A 26,599-nucleotide genomic window follows, 5' to 3' on the forward strand; every position below is an offset into this window, starting at 1 on the left:
CGGCTACCATGGAGTGGGAGCGGCTCAGTCTGTGTAAAATGTCAGGAGTGGGGTGCTGTGTGTCGAGGGTTCCTGGAATAATGTTTTGAAGATGTATCAGAGTTGGAAAAATGTGCTGCTCTTCCTCCTCGCCTTCCTGGAGGACAAGTAGATCTGAAGGACAAATTTCTAATTTCTATGATTGAGGATTGAAGTGATCCTGCAAGATGTGTTTTTGTTGTTTCTTGCTTGCATGAAGCACTGTCAACGCTATGTGTTTCTTGGAGGAGGAAGTCTGAAGAAGAAATTCTAGTGCTCTGTTCTGATGAAGTTTCATATTTGGAACAAAACATTTTCCATATATGAATGCCTTGGATTCCAAGTGGAAGGGGGTTCTTGTGATTCATGACTGTTGATTGTTGGGTTTGCTCATGAACTATTGTGTTTGTGACTGACACGACTTTATCTCAAACATGAGGAAATGTGCAGCTGTGTTCGGATATTCCAATATCAAATATCTTAAAAGAATCTGAAGGGAATGTGATACATCTCTTTATCATGTGCCTTGGTCTCTAGTGTAGACCTGAACACAGTGTAAATATTCTGGCTTTCTCTTTGGGGAATGGAAGCAGAAAACTTGAAGCGGCTTCAGTGTGTATTCTTTGCTGACTGAAGGTTCTGTAATAAACTTTGAATGCACAGTATGCATGGTGCCTGAACCTGGAGCTGTTTGAGCAAGTTCTGGGGTGTCCACTAGGAGAATTATTCCAACAAATATGGGTGATAAAGATAAAGATGGACGCTGTGAGAGAAATGAAAATATTAATTTGTGCCGGTAGTGGAATGTTCTTGACATTTTTTTCTTGTGGATATCAGATGTTAGACTTTACTTCCAGACCCAGTTTTTAACATCTGAGTGTTCAATGGAGGTTCTGAAATGTTGATTTGATTAATTATGATTCTGGCATAAGATTGTCTACGCCTTCTGTAGAGATGGATTTTCGCTGCTTTTTCTGAAACTGTTTTCCAAGCTTTGTGAGTATAGGATTGTGAACACTTGGTCTTGAATCCATGACACTCAACTTGATAAACCTCTACATGACAATGGAGAGATACACTCAAACTTCAAGCAGCCGCTGTGCTTCGGGACGGTCCATCCTTCTCGACATTGATGACGCTCTCGAACGTTTGTCAAACCACTCAAGCCCGATCAACAGAATGCATGTGACTGTGAAACGTAGCAGCACTGCCATACCCGAGATGGCTCCAAACTCCGTGTACAGTCAGTTGGGAGTTATCTCCCCCTTCCCAGTCAGGGGGCTTCCTCTGCCAGTGCTACAGGGGAAGTTTGTAAGCAGTAAGAGTAAAACGCTGAGTGCTATGAACCATGTGACCCCGAGTCGGCTCCAGCGGAGTAAGACGATTCTCTCCACCCCATGTCGGCACTGTGTCGCCTGCACAGTCAAACATTTACGCAATTTTAACAAGGTGAGCTACAGGCATTTTCTTATGTGGTTTACAGTTGTTTTTGAAGAACAGTTGAGTCATTGTTAAATAGAAATAAAATTGCAAAAGGTTTTTGGATCTCTTAAAGTACAGCCAGTATGGTGAACAGACATTTTTGTATTCATTTGGTTCAAAGATTATTTTGGTTTCAGAATAATAGTGTTAGTGGTAAAAATAAAAATAAAATTGCTAAAGATAAGGGATAGTAGGTGAATTTATTTATTCATTCATTCATTCATTCATTCATTCATTCATTCATTCATTCATTCATTCATTTTTTGTTTGCAAGTTATTATTTCTTCAATACAATATCTGGTAACAATAAAAAAGAGTTTGCAAATACATGTAGATATGAAATCTCCTAAAACAATCTTATTAAAATCAGCAGTTCTCGCTGCTGCTAAACAAAGACCTGAAGACATCCCATTACGGGTGATGTCAGAACGACCTTTTGTGAACTCTGATCGACCAATGAAATGACTGACAAGATGTTGACATAAGCCAATCACAAAGAAGCTTTTTACGGCACTAGTTTCAAACTGGCGACTTCAATTCCATATATAATGTGAAAAATATTTTGACAAAGTTCTCAATTCAAAATTAGAAAAGTGAGCTAAAGTTAACTTCTGGTATGTCTAATAGATGACCGAGCTTGTATGGCAGTACTTCCCTGCATCTTTTGTTTCAAATGTTTATCCCACTGAAGCAAGAGATAGGCGATTATTTTGATAGAATCAGTCGTACAGCCAGTGAATGATGATCCGAATACCTGTGTTAACCTCTTGTGGGTTGCATTATTAGAAAACACATTAATCCTGACCTGGTAAGTGACGCTTTGATTGATCATATGAAAGGTCGTTCTGACCTTGATCAAGTTATTTCCATTATTAAATTGGCTTAAAAAAAATAAGCGAATTTGTTCTCAGGCAATGGATTTTGAAAATATTGTGCGGGCAGGCTACCCTTTGTTTTTCTGTTCAAACTAGTCTTTAACCAAATAAACTGTGTACAATCAACCAGGAAAAGGGCCATCCTTGATGAGTGAGATACTGGAATATATGATACACGCACACAGTGAGCCTTGATATTATTTCAGGGGGCACGGGTGGCCCAGTTGCGTCCCGTGGACACACCAGAAACCTATGATTGTGGGTTCAAATCCCGGTTTGCCCCGATTTCGTTTCAAGGTTTGTCAGCACCATACCCGTGCTCGTGGGTTTCACCGAAGTGATAAACGTCTGAGACCTGCATCACTTCGGGCTTTCCTCCCACATTAAGCTGACACGCCGCGATATAACTGGAATGCTGTTAAAAGCGGCGTTAAACACAACTCACTCACTCACTAATATTGTTTCACAATGAAAAGCAGGAGCATACAACACGGGAAGAAGCATGTCAACAAATCCATACTGAAGTATGCAAGCCACTCCTATTATTACACTTTTTGGCAAAAAAAAGTTTCATTGTGTATCTGGACTTACATTTGTAATCCATTATATTTCTTTACTCCAAGATTTCATTCAATTTTGTTTAGATTTATATTGGCAAAATTGTTAATGATCTGATCAGCAAATCACATCAACTTACCATGAACTTGCCTTGATACGAACATTTGTGATTAGAGATAGAAAGTCTTTTGTGTTCCTATCAATTCCTATCAATTTCTTTTCAGTTATGATATTGGCCATGACGTTAAGCATTTCTTAAACTAAAGCACCCATAGATCGGGAAGAAATGGTGTTAACAGCTGGCTGCTATCTCCGGCTTATTCTATGAGACAAATACACATGTAATCTTAACCTCTGCATATGAAAAATTGTCTGGCATACAGTACACAAATTCCATTGAATTTGCAAATCCCCTTGTCTAGTGATGTTTTATCATATTTTTTTTTAACTGAACGAATTTGAAAATCACACACACAAACTCCTATTGCTGCCATGACCATAACATAAGATGCGCAGTAAAGCAGTGTGCATGTGAAGGAACTAACTGCGTGCTATATTGGATCGCATTGTTTTTAAGTGTTGTAGCATTTCACTGCTAGGGTCGTGTGTTTGAGACTCGGACTATTTAGGATTTTTCAAAATGGAAATAAAAACAGAATGTGTGGCGGACTTTGTGAGGATGTGGCGGTGCCTGGAAACCAAGAATATTTTGTTTTTTGCCTAGCTGATAAAAGTTTAACTTTCATTACTTATTAGATTTTAGGTATTTATTACAATGTAGGCATTAAAATTCATGTGACCTAATGATTTGTTTATTTTGTGCAACTAACTCAAAGTTCTAAAAATCGCGAATAGATCGGCAGGTTGTCCCATACACAGATTCATAGACCCAGTGATTCACTCGGTCCTCCACTGACCCAATGATTCACTCGGTCCTCCATAGATTCAATGACTCACCCAGCCCTCCACTGACTCAATGACTCACTCAGTCTTCCACTGACTCAATGTCTCACTCAGTCCTCCACTGACTCAATGTCTCACTCAGTCCCCCACTGACTCAATGTCTCACCCAGTCCTCCACTGACCCAATGTCTCACTCAGTCCTCCACTGACTCAATGACTCACTCACTCCTCCACTGACTCATTGACTCACTCAGTCCTCCTCTGACTCAATGACTCACCCAGTCCACCACTGAATCAATGATTCTCATCCTCCACTGACCCAATGTCTCACCCAGTCCTCCACTGACTCAATGATTCTCATCCTCCACTGACTCATTGACTCACTCAGTCCTCCTCTGACTCAATGACTCACCCAGTCCACCACTGAATCAATGATTCTCATCCTCCACTGACCCAATGTCTCACCCAGTCCTCCACTGACTCAATGATTCTCATCCTCCACTGACCCAATGACTCACCCAGTCCTCCACTGACCCAATGTCTCACTCAGTCCTCCACTGACCCAATGTCTCACTCAGTCCTCCACTGACTCAATGACTCACTCACTCCTCCACTGACTCATTGACTCACTCAGTCCTCCTCTGACTCAATGACTCACTCACTCCTCCACTGACTCAATGACTCACCCAGTCCTCCACTGACTCAATGACTCACTCAGTCCTCCTCTGACTCAATCACTCACCCAGTCCTCCACTGACTCAATGACTCACTCAGTTCCCCACTGACTCAATGACTCACCCAGTCCTCCACTGACTCAATGTCTCACTCAGTCCTCCACTGACTCAATGACTCACCCAGTCCTCCACTGACCCAATGATTCTCTCAGTCCTCCACTGACTCAATGACTCTCTCACTCCTCCACTGACCCAATGACTCACCCAGTCCTCCACTGACTCAATGACTCACCCAGTCCTCCACTGACCCAATGATTCTCTGTCCTCCACTGACCCAATGTCTCACTCCTCCACTGACTCAATGTCTCACTCAGTCCTCCACTGACCCAATGACTCACCCAGTCCTCCACTGACCCAATGACTCACCCAGTCCTCCACTGACTCAATGACTATGACTCACCCAGTCCTCCACTGACCCAATGATTCTCTCACTCCTCCACTGACTCAATGACTCACCCAGTCCTCCACTGACCCAATGATTCTCTCACTCCTCCACTGACTCAATGACTCACCCAGTCCTCCACTGACTCAATGATTCTCATCCTCCACTGACCTAATGACTCACTCAGTCCTCCACTGACTCAATGACTCACTCAGTCCTCCACTGACTCAATGTCTCACTCAGTCCTCCACTGACCCAATGACTCACTCACTCCTCCACTGACCCAATGACTCTCTCAGTCCTCCTCTGACTCAATGACTCACCCAGTCCTCCACTGACTCAATGACTCACTCAGTCCCCCACTGACCCAATGACTCTCAGTCCTCCACTGACTCAATGACTCTCTCACTCCTCCACTGACCCAATGACTCACCCAGTCCTCCACTGACTCAATGACTCACCCAGTCCTCCACTGACTCAATGACTCACTCACTCCTCCACTGACCCAATGACTCTCAGTCCTCCACTGACTCAATGACTCTCTCACTCCTCCACTGACCCAATGACTCACCCAGTCCTCCACTGACTCAATGACTCACCCAGTCCTCCACTGACCCAATGATTCTCTCACTCCTCCACTGACCCAATGTCTCACTCAGTCCTCCACTGACCCAATGACTCACCCAGTCCTCCACTGACCCAATGACTCACTCAGTCCTCCACTGACTCAATGACTCACCCAGTCCTCCACTGACCCAATTACTCAAGCAGTCCTCCACTGACCCAATGATTCAACCAGGCCTCCATTGACTCAATGATTCTCATCCTCCACTGACCCAATGACTCACCCAGTCCTCCACTGACCCAATGTCTCACTCAGTCCTCCACTGACCCAATGTCTCACTCAGTCCTCCACTGACTCAATGACTCACTCACTCCTCCACTGACTCATTGACTCACTCAGTCCTCCTCTGACTCAATGACTCACTCACTCCTCCACTGACTCAATGACTCACCCAGTCCTCCACTGACTCAATGACTCACTCAGTCCTCCTCTGACTCAATCACTCACCCAGTCCTCCACTGACTCAATGACTCACTCAGTCCCCCACTGACTCAATGACTCACCCAGTCCTCCACTGACTCAATGTCTCACTCAGTCCTCCACTGACTCAATGACTCACCCAGTCCTCCACTGACCCAATGATTCTCTCAGTCCTCCACTGACTCAATGACTCTCTCACTCCTCCACTGACCCAATGACTCACCCAGTCCTCCACTGACTCAATGTCTCACTCAGTCCTCCACTGACCCAATGACTCACCCAGTCCTCCACTGACCCAATGACTCACCCAGTCCTCCACTGACTCAATGACTATGACTCACCCAGTCCTCCACTGACCCAATGATTCTCTCACTCCTCCACTGACTCAATGACTCACCCAGTCCTCCACTGACCCAATGATTCTCTCACTCCTCCACTGACTCAATGACTCACCCAGTCCTCCACTGACTCAATGATTCTCATCCTCCACTGACCTAATGACTCACTCAGTCCTCCACTGACTCAATGACTCACTCAGTCCTCCACTGACTCAATGTCTCACTCAGTCCTCCACTGACCCAATGACTCACTCACTCCTCCACTGACCCAATGACTCTCTCAGTCCTCCTCTGACTCAATGACTCACCCAGTCCTCCACTGACTCAATGACTCACTCAGTCCCCCACTGACCCAATGACTCTCAGTCCTCCACTGACTCAATGACTCTCTCACTCCTCCACTGACCCAATGACTCACCCAGTCCTCCACTGACTCAATGACTCACCCAGTCCTCCACTGACTCAATGACTCACTCACTCCTCCACTGACCCAATGACTCTCAGTCCTCCACTGACTCAATGACTCTCTCACTCCTCCACTGACCCAATGACTCACCCAGTCCTCCACTGACTCAATGACTCACCCAGTCCTCCACTGACCCAATGATTCTCTCACTCCTCCACTGACCCAATGTCTCACTCAGTCCTCCACTGACCCAATGACTCACCCAGTCCTCCACTGACCCAATGACTCACTCAGTCCTCCACTGACTCAATGACTCACCCAGTCCTCCACTGACCCAATTACTCAAGCAGTCCTCCACTGACCCAATGATTCAACCAGGCCTCCACTGACCCAATGACTCACTCAGTCCTCCACTGACCCAATGACTCACCCAGTCCTCCACTGTCTCAATGACTCACTCCTCCACTGACTCAGTGACTCACTCAGTCCTCCTCTGACTCAATGACTCACCCATTCCTCCACCTTTAACTCAGTCACTGACCATCTGCAACTGTTGCAGCTCCAGTCCGGTGTGGGGATCCGTATTGAGGATGGGATGGTATATGGGATGAAGAGGTCCAAGTCTGATCTTCACCTATACGATGACTCCATGCGACCTGGCACTATGTCGCTGTTGACAGGGGAGGTAAGTCAAGGTGGTCGCCATGCGGCCCAGCACCATGTTACTGATGACAGGGGAGGTAAGTCAAAGTAGACGCAATGCGACCCAGCACCATGTTACTGATGACAGGGAGGTAAGTCAAGGTGGTCGCCATGCGGCCCAGCACCATGTCACTGATGATAGGGGAGGTAAGTCAAGGTGGATGCAATGCGACATGGCACCATTTCACTGATGACAGAGGAGGTAAGTGAAGGTGGACGCAATACGACACGGCACCATGTCACTGATGCCAGGGGAGGTAAGTGGAAAGGTTCCCACGAAACAATTCATATGTTAAAATTCTTTGACAATGTCATTTAGAGTGTCTTAGGGACTTTTAAACATTTATTATCTATATTATACATATCTAATGAACCTGTCTCTAACCTGCTTTGCAGAGAGCCCCAGTGTTCATGATGGGAGCTCAGGAACCCAGAGAAGATGTAGTTGGGGGCAACAAAGAGGAGGTTTTGTTACCAATGGCAACACTCAACAAGAAAGGTCTAATCAAGATAACCTCCCTGGACCAGGAGCTGCCAGATCAAGAATTTATGTCCATGAAGAAACATGGTGTGTACATCAACACAGAGTGAGTGAGTGAGATGGGTTTTTAACACTGCTTGGAACAGTATTCCAGTTATATCACGGTGTGTCAGCCTGATGTGGGAGGAAGTCGGAAGAGATGCAGGTTTTAGACGTTTACCACTTTGGTGAAACCCACAATTAGGGGTATGGTGATGAGAAACCTAGAAACATATTCCAGGTGAACTGGGATTCGAACCAATGATCATAGGATTCTGGCATGCCCAAAGGATGCAACTCCGCACAGCAACATTTCATGGCCTTCTGGGCCACCTTTGCCCCAGCATCAACACAGAACCCCGACCATGTTGACCACAGCTTACTGCATGTTGTTAGGGAAACAAGTCTCCCAGTGTGGGAGCTTAATGTCAAGGGCTTGTCTAGTCCAGCTCCTTTGCTCGTCAGATCTGGCTACCTTCAGCAACCCATGCTTGCTGTAAAAGGATACTATGCTTGTCATAAGAGGCGACTAAAGGGATCGGGTAGTCAGGCTCGCAGACTTGGTTGATGCATGCCATCATATCCCAGTTGCGTTGATCGATGCTCATGATGTCAATCACTGGATTGTCTGGTCCAGACTCGATTATTTACAGACCACCGTCATATGGGTAAAATATATCAGAGTGCCGCATTAAACAACAACAAACGGTGACTGCAGGCAATGATAATGTCTCTCCAGAAACTGCACCGAAGAAGACTGCACAGAAGGCACTGATAAGGCGCAAGGACATGCGAGATCAAATACGGGCAGTGGCACAGATGTTGGAGGAAGAGAGGAGGAAGACCCAGGACGAGGAGGATGATGAAGGGGAGGTGCGTTTGGAGGACTACACCATGGGGGACCTGCAGACAGCTCTCGACATGGTGAAAGTGGGTCTGAAAATTGTCACTCAAACTAACTATCAGTGCCGTAGCCAGCGGGGGGGGATTTTTTACAGAAAACATTTTTCCTTGTGAAAGTTAACTTGAATAAGAAATGAATAATCTTATTTGCCCCCCTGTCAAAAAAGTTAACTACGGCCTTGCTCATTCACTCTGGTCATGCTCGCTGACTTGGTTGATGCATGTCATCGTATCTCAATTGTGTCGATTGATGCTCATGATATCATTCACTGGATTGTCTGTTATTTACAGACTGCCATCATATAGCTGGAAAATTGCTGAGTGCGGCATTAAACAACAAACAAACACGCTTGTTGGACCATTAAACCTTCAGATAAAGCAAAAGCTAACTGATGCGTAAACACTTACTCACTCAGCTTTGCTCCAGGAGGTAGATTTATAGAAGTACATGTATGTGTGAAGCAACACTCACTCACTCACCATCCCATTCACCCACTCACCCACCCACCCACTCAAACAAACTGACTCACCTACTCACTCATTCACTCACTCACCATTCCACCCACTCACTTCCCACCCACTCAAACACACTGACTCACCTATTCACTCTCTCTCACTCACTTCCCACCCACTCAAACACACTGACCTACTCACCATCCCACCCACCCACTCACCCACCCACCCACTCAAACACACTGACGCACCTACTCACTCACTCACCATTCCACCCACCCACCCACCCATCCACTCAAACACACTGACGCACCTACTCACTCACTCACCATTCCACCCACCCACTCACCCACCCACTCAAACACACTGACTAACCTATTCACTCACTCACCATCCCATCCACTCACCCACCCACCCACTCACTCACTCACCATACCACCCACCCACTCACCCACCCACCCACTCAAACACACTGACTCACCCACTCACTCACTCACTCACCATCCCACCCACCCACTCAAACACACTGACTCACCTATTCACTCACTCACCATCCCATCCACTCACCCACCCACCCACCCACTCACTCACTCACCATCCCACCCACCCACTCACCCACCCACCAACTCAAACACACTGACTCACCTACTCACTCACCATCCCACCCACCCACTCACCCACCCACCCACTCACCCACCCACCCACTCAAACAATCTGACTCATCTACTCACTCACCATCCCACCCACACACTCACCCACCCACCCACTCAAACAATCTGACTCATCTACTCACTCACCATCCCACCCACCCACTCACCCACCCACCCACTCAAACAATCTGACTCATCTACTCACTCACCATCCCACCCACCCACTCACCCACCCACCCACTCAAACAATCTGACTCATCTACTCACTCACCATCCCACCCACCCACTCACCCACCCACCCACTCACCCACCCACCCACTCAAACAATCTGACTCATCTACTCACTCACCATCCCACCCACCCACTCACCCACCCACCCACTCAAACAATCTGACTCATCTACTCACTCACCATCCCACCCACCCACTCACCCACCCACCCACTCAAACAATCTGACTCATCTACTCATTCACCCACCCACTCAAACACACTGACTCACCTACTCACTCACCATCCCACCCACCCACTCACCCACCCACCCACTCACCCACCCACCCACTCACCAACCCACCCACTCAAACAATCTGACTCATCTACTCACTCACCATCCCACCCACCCACTCACCCACCCACCCACTCAAACAATCTGACTCATCTACTCATTCACCCACCCACTCAAACAATCTGACTCATCTACTCACTCACCATCCCACCCACACACTCACCCACCCACCCACTCAAACAATCTGACTCATCTACTCACTCACCATCCCACCCACCCACTCACCCACCCACCCACTCAAACAATCTGACTCATCTACTCACTCACCATCCCACCCACCCACTCACCCACCCACCCACTCAAACAATCTGACTCATCTACTCACTCACCATCCCACCCACCCACTCACCCACCCACCCACTCACCCACCCACCCACTCAAACAATCTGACTCATCTACTCACTCACCATCCCACCCACCCACTCACCCACCCACCCACTCAAACAATCTGACTCATCTACTCACTCACCATCCCACCCACCCACTCACCCACCCACCCACTCAAACAATCTGACTCATCTACTCATTCACCCACCCACTCAAACACACTGACTCACCTACTCACTCACCATCCCACCCACCCACTCACCCACCCACCCACTCACCCACCCACCCACTCACCAACCCACCCACTCAAACAATCTGACTCATCTACTCACTCACCATCCCACCCACCCACTCACCCACCCACCCACTCAAACAATCTGACTCATCTACTCATTCACCCACCCACTCAAACACACTGACTCACCTACTCACTCACCATCCCACCCACCCACTCACCCACCCACCCACTCACTCACCCACCCACTCAAACACACTATCCCACCCACCCACTCACTCACTCACCATCCCACCCACCCACTCACCCACCCACCCACTCAAACAATCTGACTCATCTACTCATTCACCCACCAACTCAAACACACTGACTCACCTACTCACTCACCATCCCACCCACCCACTCACCCACCCACCCACTCACCCACCCACTCACTCAAACAATCTGACTCATCTACTCACTCACCATCCCACCCACCCACTCACCCACCCACCCACTCACCCACCCACTCACCCACCCACCCACTCAAACAATCTGACTCATCTACTCACTCACCATCCCACCCACCCACTCACCCACCCACCAACTCAAACACACTGACTCACCTACTCACTCACCATCCCACCCACCCACTCACCCACCCACCCACTCACCCACCCACCCACTCAAACAATCTGACTCATCTACTCACTCACCATCCCACCCACCCACTCACCCACCCACCCACTCAAACAATCTGACTCCTCTACTCATTCACCCACCCACTCAAACAATCTGACTCACCTACTCACTCACCATCCCACCCACCCACTCACTCACCCACCCACTCACCCACCCACTCACTCACCCACCCACTCACTCACCCACCCACTCACTCACCCACCCACTCAAACACACTATCCCACCCACTCACTCACCCCCACCCACCCATTCAAACACACTGACTTACCCACTCAGTCACTCACCCACCATCCCACTCACTCACCCATTCACCCATCACTCAAACACACTGACTCACCTATTCACTCATATACTCACTCACTTCCCACCCACTCAAACACACTGACTCACCTATTCACTCACTCACTCACTCACTCACCCACCCACTCAAACACACTGACTCACCTACTCACTCACTCACCATCCCACCCACTCACTCATTCACTCATCTACTCAAACACACAGACTGACCTATTCACTCATTCACTCACTCACTTCCCACCCACTCAAACACACTGACTCACCTATTCACTCATTCACTCACTCACCCACTCACTCACCCACCCACTCAAACACACTGACTCACCTACTCACTCACTCACCATCCCACCCACTCACTCACTCACCCACCATCCCACTCACTAACCCAGTCACCCATCTACTCAAACACACTGACTCACCTACTCACTCATTCACTCACTTACCCACCTACTCACTCACCCACCCACTCAAACACACTGACTCACCTACTCACTCACCATAACTCACCCACCTGCCCACCTACTCACTCACCAACCCACCCACTCACTAACCCACCCACTCACTCACCAACCCACCCACTCACTAACCCACCCACCCACTCACTCACCAACCCCCCCACTCACTAACCCACCAACCCACCCACCCACCCAGTCACTCACGCAACCACCCACCCACCCACTCACTCACCAACCCACCCACTTACTAACTCACCCACCTGCCCACCCACTCACCCACCAACCCACCCACTCGCTAACCCACCCACCAACCCACCCACTAACCCACCCACCAATCCACCCACTCACTAACCCATCAACCCACCCACTCGCTAACCCACCCACCAACCCACCCACTAACCCACCCACCAACCCACCCACTCACTAACCCACCAACCCACCCACTCACTGATCCACCCACCCACTCACTCATCAACCAACCCACTCACTAACCCACCCACCAACCCACCCACCCACTAACCCACCAACCCACCCACTCACTAACCCACCCACCAACCCACCCACCCACTCACTCACCAACCCACCCACCCACTAACCCACCAACCCACCCACTCACTAACCCACCCACCAACCCACCCACCTACTCACTCACCAACCCACCCACTCACTAACCCACCCACCAACCCACCCACCCACTCTCTCACCAACCCACCCACTCACTAACCCACCCACCAACCCACCCACTCAATAACCCACCAACCCACCCACTCACTGACCCACCCACCCACCCACCCACTCACTGACCCACCCACCCACCCACTCACTCACCAACCCACCCACTCACTAACCCACCCACCCACTAACCCACCAACCCACCCACTCACTAACCCACCCACCAACCCACCCACTCACTAACCCACCTACTCACTCACCAACCCCCCCACTCACTAACCCACCAACCCACCCACCCATACAGTCACTCACCCACCCACCCACCCACCCACTCACTCACCAACCCACCCACTCACTAACTCACCCACCTGACCACCCACTCACACACCAACCCACCCACTCACTAACCCACCCACCAACCCACCCACCCACTCACTCACAACCCACCCACTCACTCACCAACCCACCCACTCACTAACCCACCCACCAACCCACCCACCTACTCACTCACCAACCCACCCACTCACTAACCCACCCACCCACCCACCCACCCAGTCACACACTCACCCACCCACCCACCCACCCACTCACTCACTCCATCATTGTTCCAGGAGAATCCTGACTCCCCTGTGTTGCTGGATGTGGTGGAGGAGAGAAGTGAGGGCGGCGGCCAGGGCCGGTCCCCCAAACCCCCCAAGCAGCCTCTCGTCACGGAGAGCATCAAGCAGCAGACATTCCAACTCCCCATCCTGGGCAAGAGATGATCCTTACCACAGGGACATCTCAACGCTTGGCCAGCTACCTCTGTGTGTGTTTGAGGATAGCAGGTAATGCTACTGAACATTTGAACTGCTGGTGACTGTGTCTACCACAGGACTGACTACCTTGTTAGATCTCAATTGCTCTTTGATGGATAAAGATCCTGAGTGTAGAATCTTTCAAAAGGGGCATCTTGAAGTAGATACTACTTGTTAAAGACATTGAGTATGTGGAGGAGAGACTTGCCTACATTTCTATGAATATCATATTCTATACTTACCATTTTTTTTCCAGTTGCAGGCTAAACGTTGAATTCATTTTCACAGTAATAATATGTACATCATGTACAGCTTGTCATTTCATAAAGGGTTTCAAATATGTCACTAAAATTTGAAAAATTATGTTTTCGTAAGAAAGTTGTCTCAGTACATTGAATAAGGTTTCATCTCTTTTTTAAGTTTATGTAAATGTTTTGATATTTCCACACTTCTTAGGTGAAGTTCACAAGGTGTCCATTGCAGCAATTATACACTTAAATGAATATCACATATATAATATATATAATCAAAGAATTTTGTCCTTGCATTTCCTTCTTTCTTTATATTTATTCATACATGTATGTCTGTTTTTTTGTGTGTTTTGTAATAATAAATATCCAGTAACCATGGTGACAGGTGCTACTTGTGTGCAATTTGTAGATAGTTGTCTTGAAGAAGTACAGTCTGTTCAGTGTTTTATCAAAGTTGAATTCCTGTTGGATTTATTGTATGATTTAACTTCAGATTTTGTTTTCCTGTTTATAGCTTTGTATTCCTTGTTGGTTAAGGTTTTGTTAATATTCTTCCATTGTAATGGATACTTTACAGACAAGAGTTATGTCCCTTAGAGTATCCAACATGTCAGCCATTGTTAATTTGTTAGGTTTGGTTTTGCTGAGTTTTTTTCTTTTCAATTTATTAAATGATGGGATCAATATTTGTAAAAATATCTTGTTAAACAGTTCAGATAATTAAAACACGAGACTTTCAGTACAATCAACCTATATGATATAAACACTAGCATACTGTATTCCACATAATTAAGGTCATGTGTCAATTATGGATTCCCACTGCATATTTGTAACTTAATATTTCCTCTAAAATGTTAACAGGTACAGAATGTATTTTCTGCTAGCGTGTATACAGTAGTACTTCATTTGTAAGCTTAACCTGGCTGTGACGAAGTGAAAGTGTTTAGAATGAATAATTACCCAGCCTTGAGAACTTGGCCCTTTGTGGTTCATTATAACAGCCATGCAGTATCTGAGACTGAGAGGTTCACATTTGTCAGTAGAAAGTGCTGCTGAGTAACAAGTTGTAAAATTTCTTAATGATATTTTGAACGCTATTTTTAATATAACCAGAGTCCATATCGGTATATGGTCTCTGATATAACTCAAAGGGTATTGTCCTAAAATGAAATTGATGTTGACAGAATGCTTTGTTGTATATATGATAAACATATTCATTGATGGTTGCCATGTTATTCATCAAGATGTTCATGTCATATGTCTGGCTATTGAGGATGTATTTAATTATTGCTGTGTTGGTAATTGTGTGACCATCATGTTATTGTGATTATAGTACCAGTATGTGTTTTCTCTTGTGTGAACTGTTACCAATGTACATCCAGATAATGTATTTATTAACTTGTGTCATTGAATGGGAAAGGATTAAATATCAAAGCTACAACAAAATATTATCAGTCTTGATGTTTTCCAACACAAAAGAAAGTCTTTTTTTTCTAATCATCAGTTTAGGCAGTTTGTTGACATATGCAGACAAGTTGGGGACTAACTGGTGTCTTGGAGATTTTACGAATACTTCAATCAATCTGATTTGCAAAGCCCAGCTTGTCCCCTGTCACTTGTCGTGTAGTAAGGGACTGATATTCCTTTACGCTATGACATTGTTAATGTTATTACAGTAAGTGAATGGGGGGGGGGGGGGGGGGGGTTTAGGGCTGCAGTGTTTCAGTTACACACAGTGTGTAAGCTTGGTGGGGGAGGAAAGTCACTTTGGCAGGGGAGGGTGTGAAGGTGCCAGACGTGAAACTATCAGGGAGAATCTGGGATTCGAACCGACGATCATAGGTTTCTGGCACACCCAAGGGACGCAACTCTTTGCCGCGAATTGCGACTCTTTAGATGACTGGATCCTCCGAGCTCCGGTATGTGCCATAATGGTTGCTATTTGAGTGGCATCATCTTTGCCAGGCAATGATCACACTGACGCCCACTTTGCATGAATACCCCTTACAAAGATTGAGTAGTATATATGTTTCCTGCTGGACAAGTAAACTGGATATGCTATAAAATAACATGATCACTATATTGCACGGGAATATAGACACAAGACAAGGAAATGAAAGTGTTACTGATCAATGAAACAAGAGGTGACTGAAGTTCTTAGCTTTACTTTGAAGTACTGTGTGGATGGATTTGCTTGCCAATTGTTTTTCAACATAATCAAACTGTCACGCTATGATCCAACCTGAATGCTGTTCCAAGCGGCCTTAAACCCAACTAACTCACTCTGGTCTCGACTCTTGCTGATAATGATGCACACAAGGCTCATCTATAGTGTCAACATCTCAAGTTGGTTGTTGTTGTTGTTGTTGGTTTGTTGTTTAACGCCGCACTCCGCAATATTCCAGCTATATGACGGTAGTCTGTAACTAATCGCGTCTGGACCAGACAATCCAGTGATCGATTTCATAAGCATCGATTTGGATTGATGACATGCTTCAACCAAGTCAGCGATCCTGACCACACGATCCCGACAACATCTCAAGAAAATCAGCTGGGTCTGCTTCAAAACGATGTTATTTCACTCGAGGGATGGTGAACCAGTAGAGTTTCTGATGTGCCTACTGTATTGGTTGGTTGGATGCACATTACGAGTTGCTGATCATTCATTGTTACATCATGTAATTCGTCAACATTTTTGTTAGTGGTGACAGTTTAAGATCTTTTAAGTGGAATCATCTTCCTCTCTGTAAGTCTACCGCTCACACCACACTTGGATGGCTGTTGGCGTTAGCCCTGTCAGTTGGTAATACTTGATGAAAGCTCTGTGGAAAACAGGGAATGCCTGGTCACTACTGCCTGCAGAACTATGCTGCCTGGTTGTGTATTTAGAAAGTATTGTACTGAATATACTAGCACAAAAACATCCTGTGCAACATGACAAATCACACTAAGATAAAATTGCCCTTATTTTTTCAGAATCATGCAGGATAATCACATGCACAAACACTTTGTCTTGATTACCCATGATGACCCTGAAATTGCACGTGCATCCCGGTCATTGCATGCACAGACCCGCGAAGATCCGGGTACAGAATTAATCTTCAACAAAACCAAGCTTGCTATAACAGGCGACTGTCTTCGTAAGAGGCGATTAACGGGATCGGGTGGTCAGGGTCGCTGACTTGGTTAATGCATGTCATGGTATCCCAATTGCGTTGATCGATGCTCCTGGTGTCGATCACTGGATTGTCTGGTCCAGACTCGATTATTTACAGGCCGCCGTCATGTAGCTGGAATATTGCTGAGTGCGGCGTTAAACAACAAACAGACAAACATTGTATGTATAACATTTAATTGTGAGAAGTGCGTCATACATTCACAGTGCACGTGAATAGTTGAAGTGTTTTAACTGTGAAAAGCACATTTGTTGACGGTCAAACCTCATAAATGTTAGGCCACGCTTACCGGAAATGAGCGGTTGCGTGCAATTGCAATGCTTGAAACTGGAATTTCTCAAAGCGTTGTTGCTTGGCGATTTAGTGTCTCTCGTATCCCCAAAGAGCAACTCTGGGGTCTGTACATGCAGACTGGCACCTCCTGGCACCGAACACGATCTGGACGTCCACGAGTAACGTCACGTTGGCAAGATAATAATATCCGTCACGTTCCACTTCGAAATCGGTTTCAGACTGCCACAGCCCGCAGCATCCCTGGCTCACGTCCGATAAGTGCAAGGTCTGTGAGGAATCGACTACGAGTGCATAACATCCGACCGCGACGTCCAACCTGTACTTCCAATTGTGCCGCTACGTCATCTAACTGCACATCTGACCCGTGAAGATCCGGCAACCTTCAGTAACCCATGCTTGCCGTAAAAGGCGACTATGCTTGTCATAAGAGGCGACTAACGGGATCGGGTAGTCAGGCTCGCTGACTTGGTTGATGCATGTCATCAATCCCAATTTGCCTGGATCGATGCTCATTATGTCAATCACTGGATTGTCTGGTCCAGGCTCGATTATTTAAAGACCGCCGTCATAGTGCTGAAATATTGTGCGGCGGCGTTAAACAACAAACTGCACATCTGAATTTCCGTTTAAAGGACTGGAGGTTAGCCCTTCCAACATATGAGTCCAGTTCCCGAGGTTATAGAAAAAAAACCATTGTGGCAGAGCACTTCAATTCATATTGATTTCTTAATGTCTAAATTTGAACAAGATAAAGAGCTAGCTGGAATAAAATGCTGTCATTTGTTGTGAGTAAAGATACAGAACTTATGCATGTTAGGATATTCATAATAGTCTGTATCAAGGACAAATATCTTGATCTAATGTAAGTATATGCTGGACAAATGAAAAGTGCATGGTATTCATCATGTAAGTCTTCTCGACAAATTGCATAAACTATAAGTAAAGTCATGATCACTAGACATTCAATATTTATGTCTTTCTATTGGCACATCATAGTTGCACAGATGCTGAATTATCATCACAATGTTAGGTGAGGTGAGGTGAAATAGGGTTTAACGTCGCGTCCAAGATTATTGCACTTATATAGCGACCCGCAATGTTAGAGTTACATGCTTTAAAATGATCTTACTTTAGATTTAGAGCACATTACAATAACTCAGGAATTTTGGAGCAAGTGCATATGTCATGAAAAGTGGTAAAACAATACACTGATATTCTTATGCCATTCATTATCTTCTCAGTGTACAAAAAATATAATAGAATTGTTATCACCTCTGAAAACAACATGGAAACCGTTGATATTGTGTAACAATATTTCTTTCAATTATCATTAACTGTTGCATCTCTGTCGAATTCAGCCGATCAACAACACACATATGTAACCCGGATAGTTAGTCAAGACCCAGATGTAACCCGGATAGTCAGTCAACACCCAGATGTAACCCGGATAGTTAGTCAACACCCAGATGTAACCCGGATAGTCAATCAACACCCAGATGTAACCCGGATAGTCAACACCCAGATGTAACCCGGATAGTTAGTCAACACCCAGATGTAACCCGGATAGTTAGTCAACACCCAGATGTAACCTAGGTTTCTTCTTCACAGCAGTGATGGCCGTCGGATTGAACGTTGCGTTATGATGCCCGTGTTGCTCAACGTTCTGCTTTCGGGGAAGGGAACGTAACGGTGTGGGGAGGCATCCCTGCATCCATGATTCTAAATTGATACTTCGCTTACGCGTATATTGTGTTAAGTAAATTCCAATCGTACAAGACAAGGTAAAAAGAAGATAGTCTAGAATAACTCGTCTCTGTTTCCCGTTACTGTGACGGCGTAGTGTTGCTTTCAGATTGTCGTTGTGACAGATGACAACATCGATTATGACAAAATGTTTTATTCACATATTGGTTATCTTTATGTACAAGGTTATCACAGTCGCTCAAGTGTAAATAAATATATCTGGTAAATGGCATATAAAAATTAATACTAAGGCGCAATACACAAGAGATGAACAGTCGCGTCGCGTACAAGGGATACGTTGAAAACAGCTGAAGAGATGTGGGGGGGGGGGGGGAACAGATTGAAGAAGCACTCGTAAAATAACCACTTATCTGCACCTTTCTCCATACAGCTAATGGACGTTTGGACGTGGGGAAAATATACTGGGGTCGCCCAAGTCCATTTTCTTACAGAGATGATTACGTTATCGACTAGAGGGCCTCGAAAACCATGTCGTCGTTTCTGATGGCAAGATAACATTAATGAGCGAATTCATGTCCAGTCGCCGAAACACTGCAAAAGTATTGTCCAAAACACAACTATGATGCCCGCATCAAATACATCACCATCGAATAACCATTTCTTGTTTGTTCCATGTTTAGCCACCATCAAACATGGTGTGTACTTTCTTTTGCTCCGCAGTTCATTTAAACAACCAAGCGAATGTCACGAAATTTCATATCAATCTTTACCAAGACTCGAAAAGAGGTGGTACTCTCATGCTCTGTTGATCAGACACAGTGAGAGAGTGAGTGAGTGAGTGAGTGAGAGAGTGGTTTGACGCTGTGTTAAGACACCGTCCTATGTAAAGTGAGGGACAACCATACAGCCTCGCTTGAGTGAGTGAGTGAGTTTGGTTTTACGCCGCTTTTAGAAATATTCCAACAATATCACGGCGGGGGACACCAGAAATGGGCTTCACACATTGTACCCATGTCAGGATTCGAACCCGGGTCTTCGGCGTGACGAGCGAACGCTTTAACCACTAGGCTACCCGATCGCCCCTCCCTCTCTTGGGGCAGTCGTCCACTAACTGCTTTACTACAGACAGACACATGATAGAATTGAACTTTTTCAAAGCGGCGTTAAGACCCAAATCAATCACTCGAGATCGGAATATTGTTTTGATCGCCTTTCATTCAACACTCGCCTCTTTCCGTAACATGCATTCGGCTTGTCCAGGAATGATACAAGTCTTGTCAAGAATGGTGTCGAAAACGATTTGCTTGTTTGACGATTAACGCCAAACTCAGACATATTCCAGATATATGAAATAATCGAGTCTGGACCAGACAGCCCACTGATTGTCATCATGAGCATCGACCTACGCATTTGGAATACGATGACATGCAACAACCAAGTCTAGCGAGCCTGACCACCGAATCCCTTTAGTCATACCTAACGACAAGCATAGTCGCCCCTTGTGACAATTCTAACCCGGATCTTCACAGGTCTCGCCAAACGCAAAGGGGATACTTGGACACTGGCTGCAGAGCGTCAGGCCACAATGAATACATTCTTAGATATTCACCCACATTTATAAACAATGTCATGCGAGATGCATTTCATTTTTGAAATGTTATTTTTAAACAATCGGTTCAAGGCGACTTTGTCCATGCACTGGCGACTGACGTGATTCCAAATCTCGATAAATTTGTTATAGCTCCCTACTTGTTGATACACCCGCCCGCATTTGAATAATTTCATTAAGTGATACGTCTGCATGTGCCTGGCGTCAATACAATATTATAAAGCAGGATGTTTGATACTGAAATGGGCGGGGTTTAACATGTAATAATTAACATATTGTGACCTAACAACAAATGTATTCAACAAATATATACTGGAATGTTTACTAGCAAATGCCAGTTTTTGATCTTCCAGGTTCGACAACCGAGACCCGATCACTCACTTGCACAGCCCTTCTTGTGCGAAACTGTTTTGTCTACGATCCTGGCTATCAATCGACACAACCAGAACGCAAGAACAGTCAACGAAAGTGTCAGTAAAGACCTACATGCATACATCACTGAAACATTCGTGATTACTCGCATAATTCCAAAACAAGTTGAATGGCGTTTGGTGGGTTACGGAAAGGTGCGAGCGGTGACGAATTCACTTAAGAGCACTTCGGGACAAAGCGCAATCCAAAAAAGTCATTAAAACATCTCTTTACTTTACTTCTAAATCAAATCTTCTGATGTATTGAGATCAGCGAACGATTATTCCAGTTCCAAAGATACCATGTGTCAATTTGAAACGAGATAACGTGTTGACGTTTGGGTCTAATGGGAATTAGACCACGGAGTCTCCCTTTAAAAAGAAGCTAGGTTAATCCCTACTTTGTTTTCACGTGACTTAGTACACTGCCTGGCAAAAGAAGGTTTACACATGAAAATCTGATTTCACCAAAACATAACACGCGTTTTAAAAACATCACTAGGCTGAAAACAGTCGCAGAAACACTGCAAACTTAAGGTCCAAAACAAAACTATAATACCCGTGTCCTATACATCACCATAGAATAACCGTTTCAGGTTAGCTAAGCATCAAACATGGGTGTATACTTTCTTTTGCCCGTCGGTGTATGTGTATCTTTGATAGATCGACAGCAAAAGTAATGGCAACATAAACTGATGACGCACTTGAATTAGGTTGGACTGCGCGACTGTGGCGACAGAGCAAAGAGTCATACGGCACGCGGAGAAAGATCAGGTGAGCTATGAGTCACGCCACAATAATACAAACAAAGCCCTTATTACACTTCGTGGTCTAAATACAGGAACTCATGATTGAAACACGTTCTCAAAAGTTGGGCGATACATGAACTGGCCGATTTGATCAACAGACCTGCGACTCTTGTATTGAAATGATACTATAATATTGAATCAATACCCAGATGTAACCTGGATAGTTAGTCAACATCCGGATGTAACCTGGATAGTCAGTCAACACCCAGATGTAACCCGGATAGTTAGTCAACACCCATATGTAACCTGGATAGTCAGTCAACATCCGGATGTAACCTGGATAGTCAGTCAACACCCAGATGTAACCCGGATAGTTAGTCAACACCCATATGTAACCTGGATAGTCAGTCAACACCCAGATGTAACCCGGATAGTTAGTCAACACCCATATGTAACCCGGATAGTCAGTCAACACCCACATGTAACCTGGATAGTCAGTCAACACCCAGATGTAGCCCGGATAGTTAGTCAACACCCAGATGTAGCCCGGATAGTTAGTCAACACCAAGATGTAACCTGGATAGTTAGTCAACACCCACATGTAACCCGTATAGTTAGTCAACACCCACATGTAACCTGGATAGTCAGTCAACACCCAGATGTAGCCCGGATAGTTAGTCAACACCCAGATGTAGCCCGGATAGTTAGTCAACACCCACATGTAGCCCGGATAGTCCGTCAACACCCAGATGTAAACCGGATAGTTAGTCAACACCAATATGTAACCCGGATAGTCAGTCAACACCCAGATATAGCCCGGATAGTTAGTCAACATCCAGATATAACCTGGATAGTCAGTCAACACCCAGATGTAACCTGGATAGTTAGTCAACACCCAGATGTAACCCGGATAGTTAGTCAACACCCAGATGTAACCTGGATGTTTAGTCAACACCCATATGTAACCCGGATGGTTAGTCAACACCCAGATGTAACCCGGATAGTCAGTCAACACCCAGATGTAGCCCGGATAGTCAGTCAACACCCATATGTAGCCCGGATAGTTAGTCAACACCCAGATGTAACCAGGATAGTTAGTCAACGCGGATAGTTAGTCAACACCCAGATGTAACCTGGATAGTCAGTCAACACCCAGATGTAGCCTGGATAGTTAGTCAACAGCCAGATGTAACCTGGATAGTCTGTCAACACCCAGATGTAACCCGGATAGTCAGTCAACACCCAGATGTAACCCGGATAGTCAACACCCAGATGTAACCCGGATAGTCAGTCAACACCCAGATTTAGCCTGGATAGTTAGTCAACACCCAGATGTAGCCTGGATAGTTAGTCAACACCCTGATGTAACCTGGATAGTCTGTCAACACCCAGATGTAACCCGGATAGTCTGTCAACACCCAGATGTAGCCCGGATAGTTAGTCAACACCCAGATGTAGCCCGGATAGTTAGTCAACACCAAGATGTAACCTGGATAGTTAGTCAACACCCTGATGTAACCTGGATAGTCTGTCAACACCCTGATGTAACCTGGATAGTCTGTCAACACGCACATGACACCTTAAGTACCCAGGTATTAACTCAAACTGCGATGACGGATTTCAACAAATATTGAATGAAGCTGGTATCAAGGCTAATTTTCGGGCATATGCGCCAAAAACATAAACCCAAGTCCATACTATAACGGGACTTTTTTGGATTTTCAAAAAGCTTGGCACCAAAGGACAGCGCAATGGGTATGTCAAGTCCCCATTTTAGTATTTTTGTATATAAGTAGTAAGATATGAAACACTAGTATCGGCATACTCAGATTACACTAAGTCCTAACTTTGGCCTGATGTCGTCTGGGTGTAGGGGAGACAACCTCCTTGCCCACGATGGTCATGCTGTTCCTGCCGTTGAAGGCTGAGGTGCGGTGCCGGTTGTGGAGAGACTTGAGGTCACCTACCACATTCCCCATCTGGTTTTTCGACCGGTTCTCCAAACGAACAGGCCCAGCTATCAACCCGTCAGAGAGACTGATCGGCTCACGGTGGAAAGTCCGAGACACGGAGGAGGGGTGTTTCCTTACCGAGCCACCATGTTTGGGGACAGGCGAGTGGCTTGGAGGCTGATACTGAGACAATCGAATCGGCGGCAGCATCTTTGACTTTCTCCCTTCCAGACTCTCAAGGCTTGCCGAAAGATGGCTGTTAAGAGTCTGTCTCGTCTCGCTCATATCCTCGGTGTCAGTCGCGCGTTCCTTACACCGTTCAATCAGTTTCTCTTGAGCTGTAAGTTTGGCTTTCATCTTTGTCATCTCCTCTTCCTGCATAGTGAGTTGAGTCCCCTTCTTCCTCACATCAATTTTCAGGTCATTTAGCTGTTTCCTCATCACCGTCATAATGGCCGCCTGCCAAACAGCTGCTCCCGATGCCATTTTGGATTTCTTCAACTCCTGTTCAATATCTTCTTGAGATCTGCTATCTTTTTCTTTCGTTAAGTCTTCGACTTTAGCGGTTTCTCGCTGCAACAAATCTCCATATCTAGAAATCTCCCGTCTCAACTTGTGTATATTTTCATCATTCGTTACTGCAAAGTCTTTGAAAGCCAATAACAAAGATGGCGCACCTTGATCTTCCGGTGCATATCCAAGATGGAGAAGCATCAGATTTCTCTCTTCTAACAACGTTTCATATGCCTGCTGCACCTCTAATAACTCTTTATATTTCGACACAAACACTTCAAAGTCTTGAACCAAAAATGCAAACTCATTTTCACTTAATGCCATCAAATCTCGTTCACTCTCACGAGGTTTCAAAGTCACGAGATCGTTGATCGTATTGTGAATTGTCTTCATCGTCGCCTTCAGTTGTCCAACCTGCTCCCCCGATCTCTGGATCGCAGAGTCATTCGCGGTGTTATATTTAATCTGTATGTTCATGCTGTCCCGGTGCTTTTCCTGCATCTCGTGCAGCTGGCGCTCGAGCACGCGCTTCTCTGTCCTGGCCTTCACGTGCGCATCCTGGGCCTCCTGCACGCATTGCTCGAGGTGTTTGATCTTATCGAAGGCCGACTTGCGAGCCTGCTCGAACTCTTGAGCTTCATTAAGCTGAAGTTGTTTGGTTTCTAACCATTTTTCTTTTTCTTTCGTGTCCCTTTTCCATACATATTTCATGGTCTCACTTTGAATCTGAAACGAGTTGAAAACCGATGTAAGTGTTTTATAGGTAGAAAAGTCATTTGTTTCAGATAAATGCTTGAAAATCTAATTTTGCCTCAGGTTTTACAACAACAATTTGTTGGCATACATGCTGGTTCTGCTGACTAATTATGTTGTAAAATACACTTCAATCTCATTACAATCAGATCTTAGTGCATGCTACTGCTACACCCAATCCGAGGACACCCTTTTGCAGCTCGAGTAAGAAACCTTGGACGCGACGTTAAACTCAATTTCACCTCAGCTCACCTCACGTAAGAACGACCTTTCAGGAACTTTGACCGCTAATGAAATGACAGATAAGTAATCGACATTGACCAATCAGAATGCAGCTTTCACGAGCCTAATGCCTCAGTTACGTTTTGCCCAGACCGTCTATATACACGATATCGTGCAAATAGTGGACCAATGCCGTGCAATATACACGACTGGAAAACTCCCTTCTCCGCCGTGAGACGCGAACGCTGATTGGTCTATTAATTTCCTCCACACAAACCTGGTTCCCGGTCTCAGTTGCGCTACGCTACATTGTACATTACTCCCCAAAATGTTAACTCTACACCATAGTGCGGGTATCGTTTCTAAAAAGATATATCAAAGATAATAAAAAATCTTTACTTGTTGATAAAATTGTAATTTCTTCTCTAAACATCTGTGAAGATATAAAGGTTTGATATAAAGGTGGGATCTAAAACATTTACGGCCAATAGCAATAATAGGGCCGCCGCAGCATTCCCACAGTCACATACCGTAGCAGTCACACATGTTAGGGTAGCAGCACGGCGTATTTTGAATTTGTGGAGACAGAAAACCTGCGGCTGCCGTACTGCCTTTGAAGTGAACGCACGGTCGCCTTAGAGTTTTGACATATACCAAGGCAAACGCAAGGTAGCCCAGCCTCAGCCGTTGACAGATATGAGAGACAATACACATATGAATAAAATTGGTATATATACCCGCACCACGCACGGCGCAAACTGCCACGTGGACCTTGCGTTGCCCGCAGGGTGTGCCAGATACCGCAAGGTCACCGTACTTCAGGCTGACTCAGGCACCCGTGGAATTCCTGCGGCCGCCGCAATTTTTGGAGGTCCGCAAAGGTAAATTGTAATTCATAAGACCCTAGGGCAGCCGCAAGGCAAACGGAAGGCCACCGTACGCCTGACGTATGGTCGCAGTTGAACCGC

The 26,599-nt window shown here is 45.8% G+C and overlaps 2 protein-coding genes across 3 annotated transcripts in view; one reads left to right on the forward strand and one right to left on the reverse strand.

Annotated features, from left to right (window-relative positions):
- The first annotated feature begins 280 nt into the window (after positions 1-280).
- LOC139447730 (uncharacterized) lies at positions 281-14,028 on the forward strand. The gene is made up of 5 exons (XM_071229199.1): positions 281-1,467; positions 7,301-7,426; positions 7,840-8,011; positions 8,703-8,893; positions 13,813-14,028. Exons 1-5 carry the CDS (start codon positions 1,051-1,053, stop codon positions 13,963-13,965), a joined length of 1,059 nt encoding a protein of 352 aa, XP_071085300.1. The 5' UTR covers positions 281-1,050; the 3' UTR covers positions 13,966-14,028.
- Positions 14,029-23,804: 9,776 nt separating this feature from the next.
- LOC139448412 (uncharacterized) overlaps positions 23,805-26,599 on the reverse strand; it is a 43,783-nt gene continuing 40,988 nt past the window's right edge. For both annotated transcript variants that reach the window (XM_071229965.1, XM_071229966.1), the window contains exon 5: positions 23,805-25,382. In XM_071229965.1, coding sequence (XP_071086066.1) covers positions 24,027-25,382 — 1,356 coding nt within the window. In that variant the 3' untranslated portion in view covers positions 23,805-24,026. The remainder of the gene's footprint in view (positions 25,383-26,599) is intronic.

The sequence above is a fragment of the Haliotis cracherodii genome, unplaced genomic scaffold (genome assembly GCF_022045235.1).
Source record: "Haliotis cracherodii isolate W230 unplaced genomic scaffold, xgHalCrac1.p SCAF_7, whole genome shotgun sequence".
Lineage (NCBI taxonomy): Eukaryota > Metazoa > Mollusca > Gastropoda > Lepetellida > Haliotidae > Haliotis > Haliotis cracherodii.

What these genes read in the sequence shown, in the direction of transcription:
- LOC139447730 (XM_071229199.1), top strand. Translation starts at nt 1,051, where the DNA reads ATGACACTCAACTTGATAAACCTCTACATGACAATGGAGAGATACACT. An exon ending in ATTTACGCAATTTTAACAAG is followed by an intron (nt 1,468 to 7,300) that starts GTGAGCTACAGG and finishes CAACTGTTGCAG; the next exon opens with CTCCAGTCCGGTGTGGGGAT. An exon ending in TGTCGCTGTTGACAGGGGAG is followed by an intron (nt 7,427 to 7,839) that starts GTAAGTCAAGGT and finishes CCTGCTTTGCAG; the next exon opens with AGAGCCCCAGTGTTCATGAT.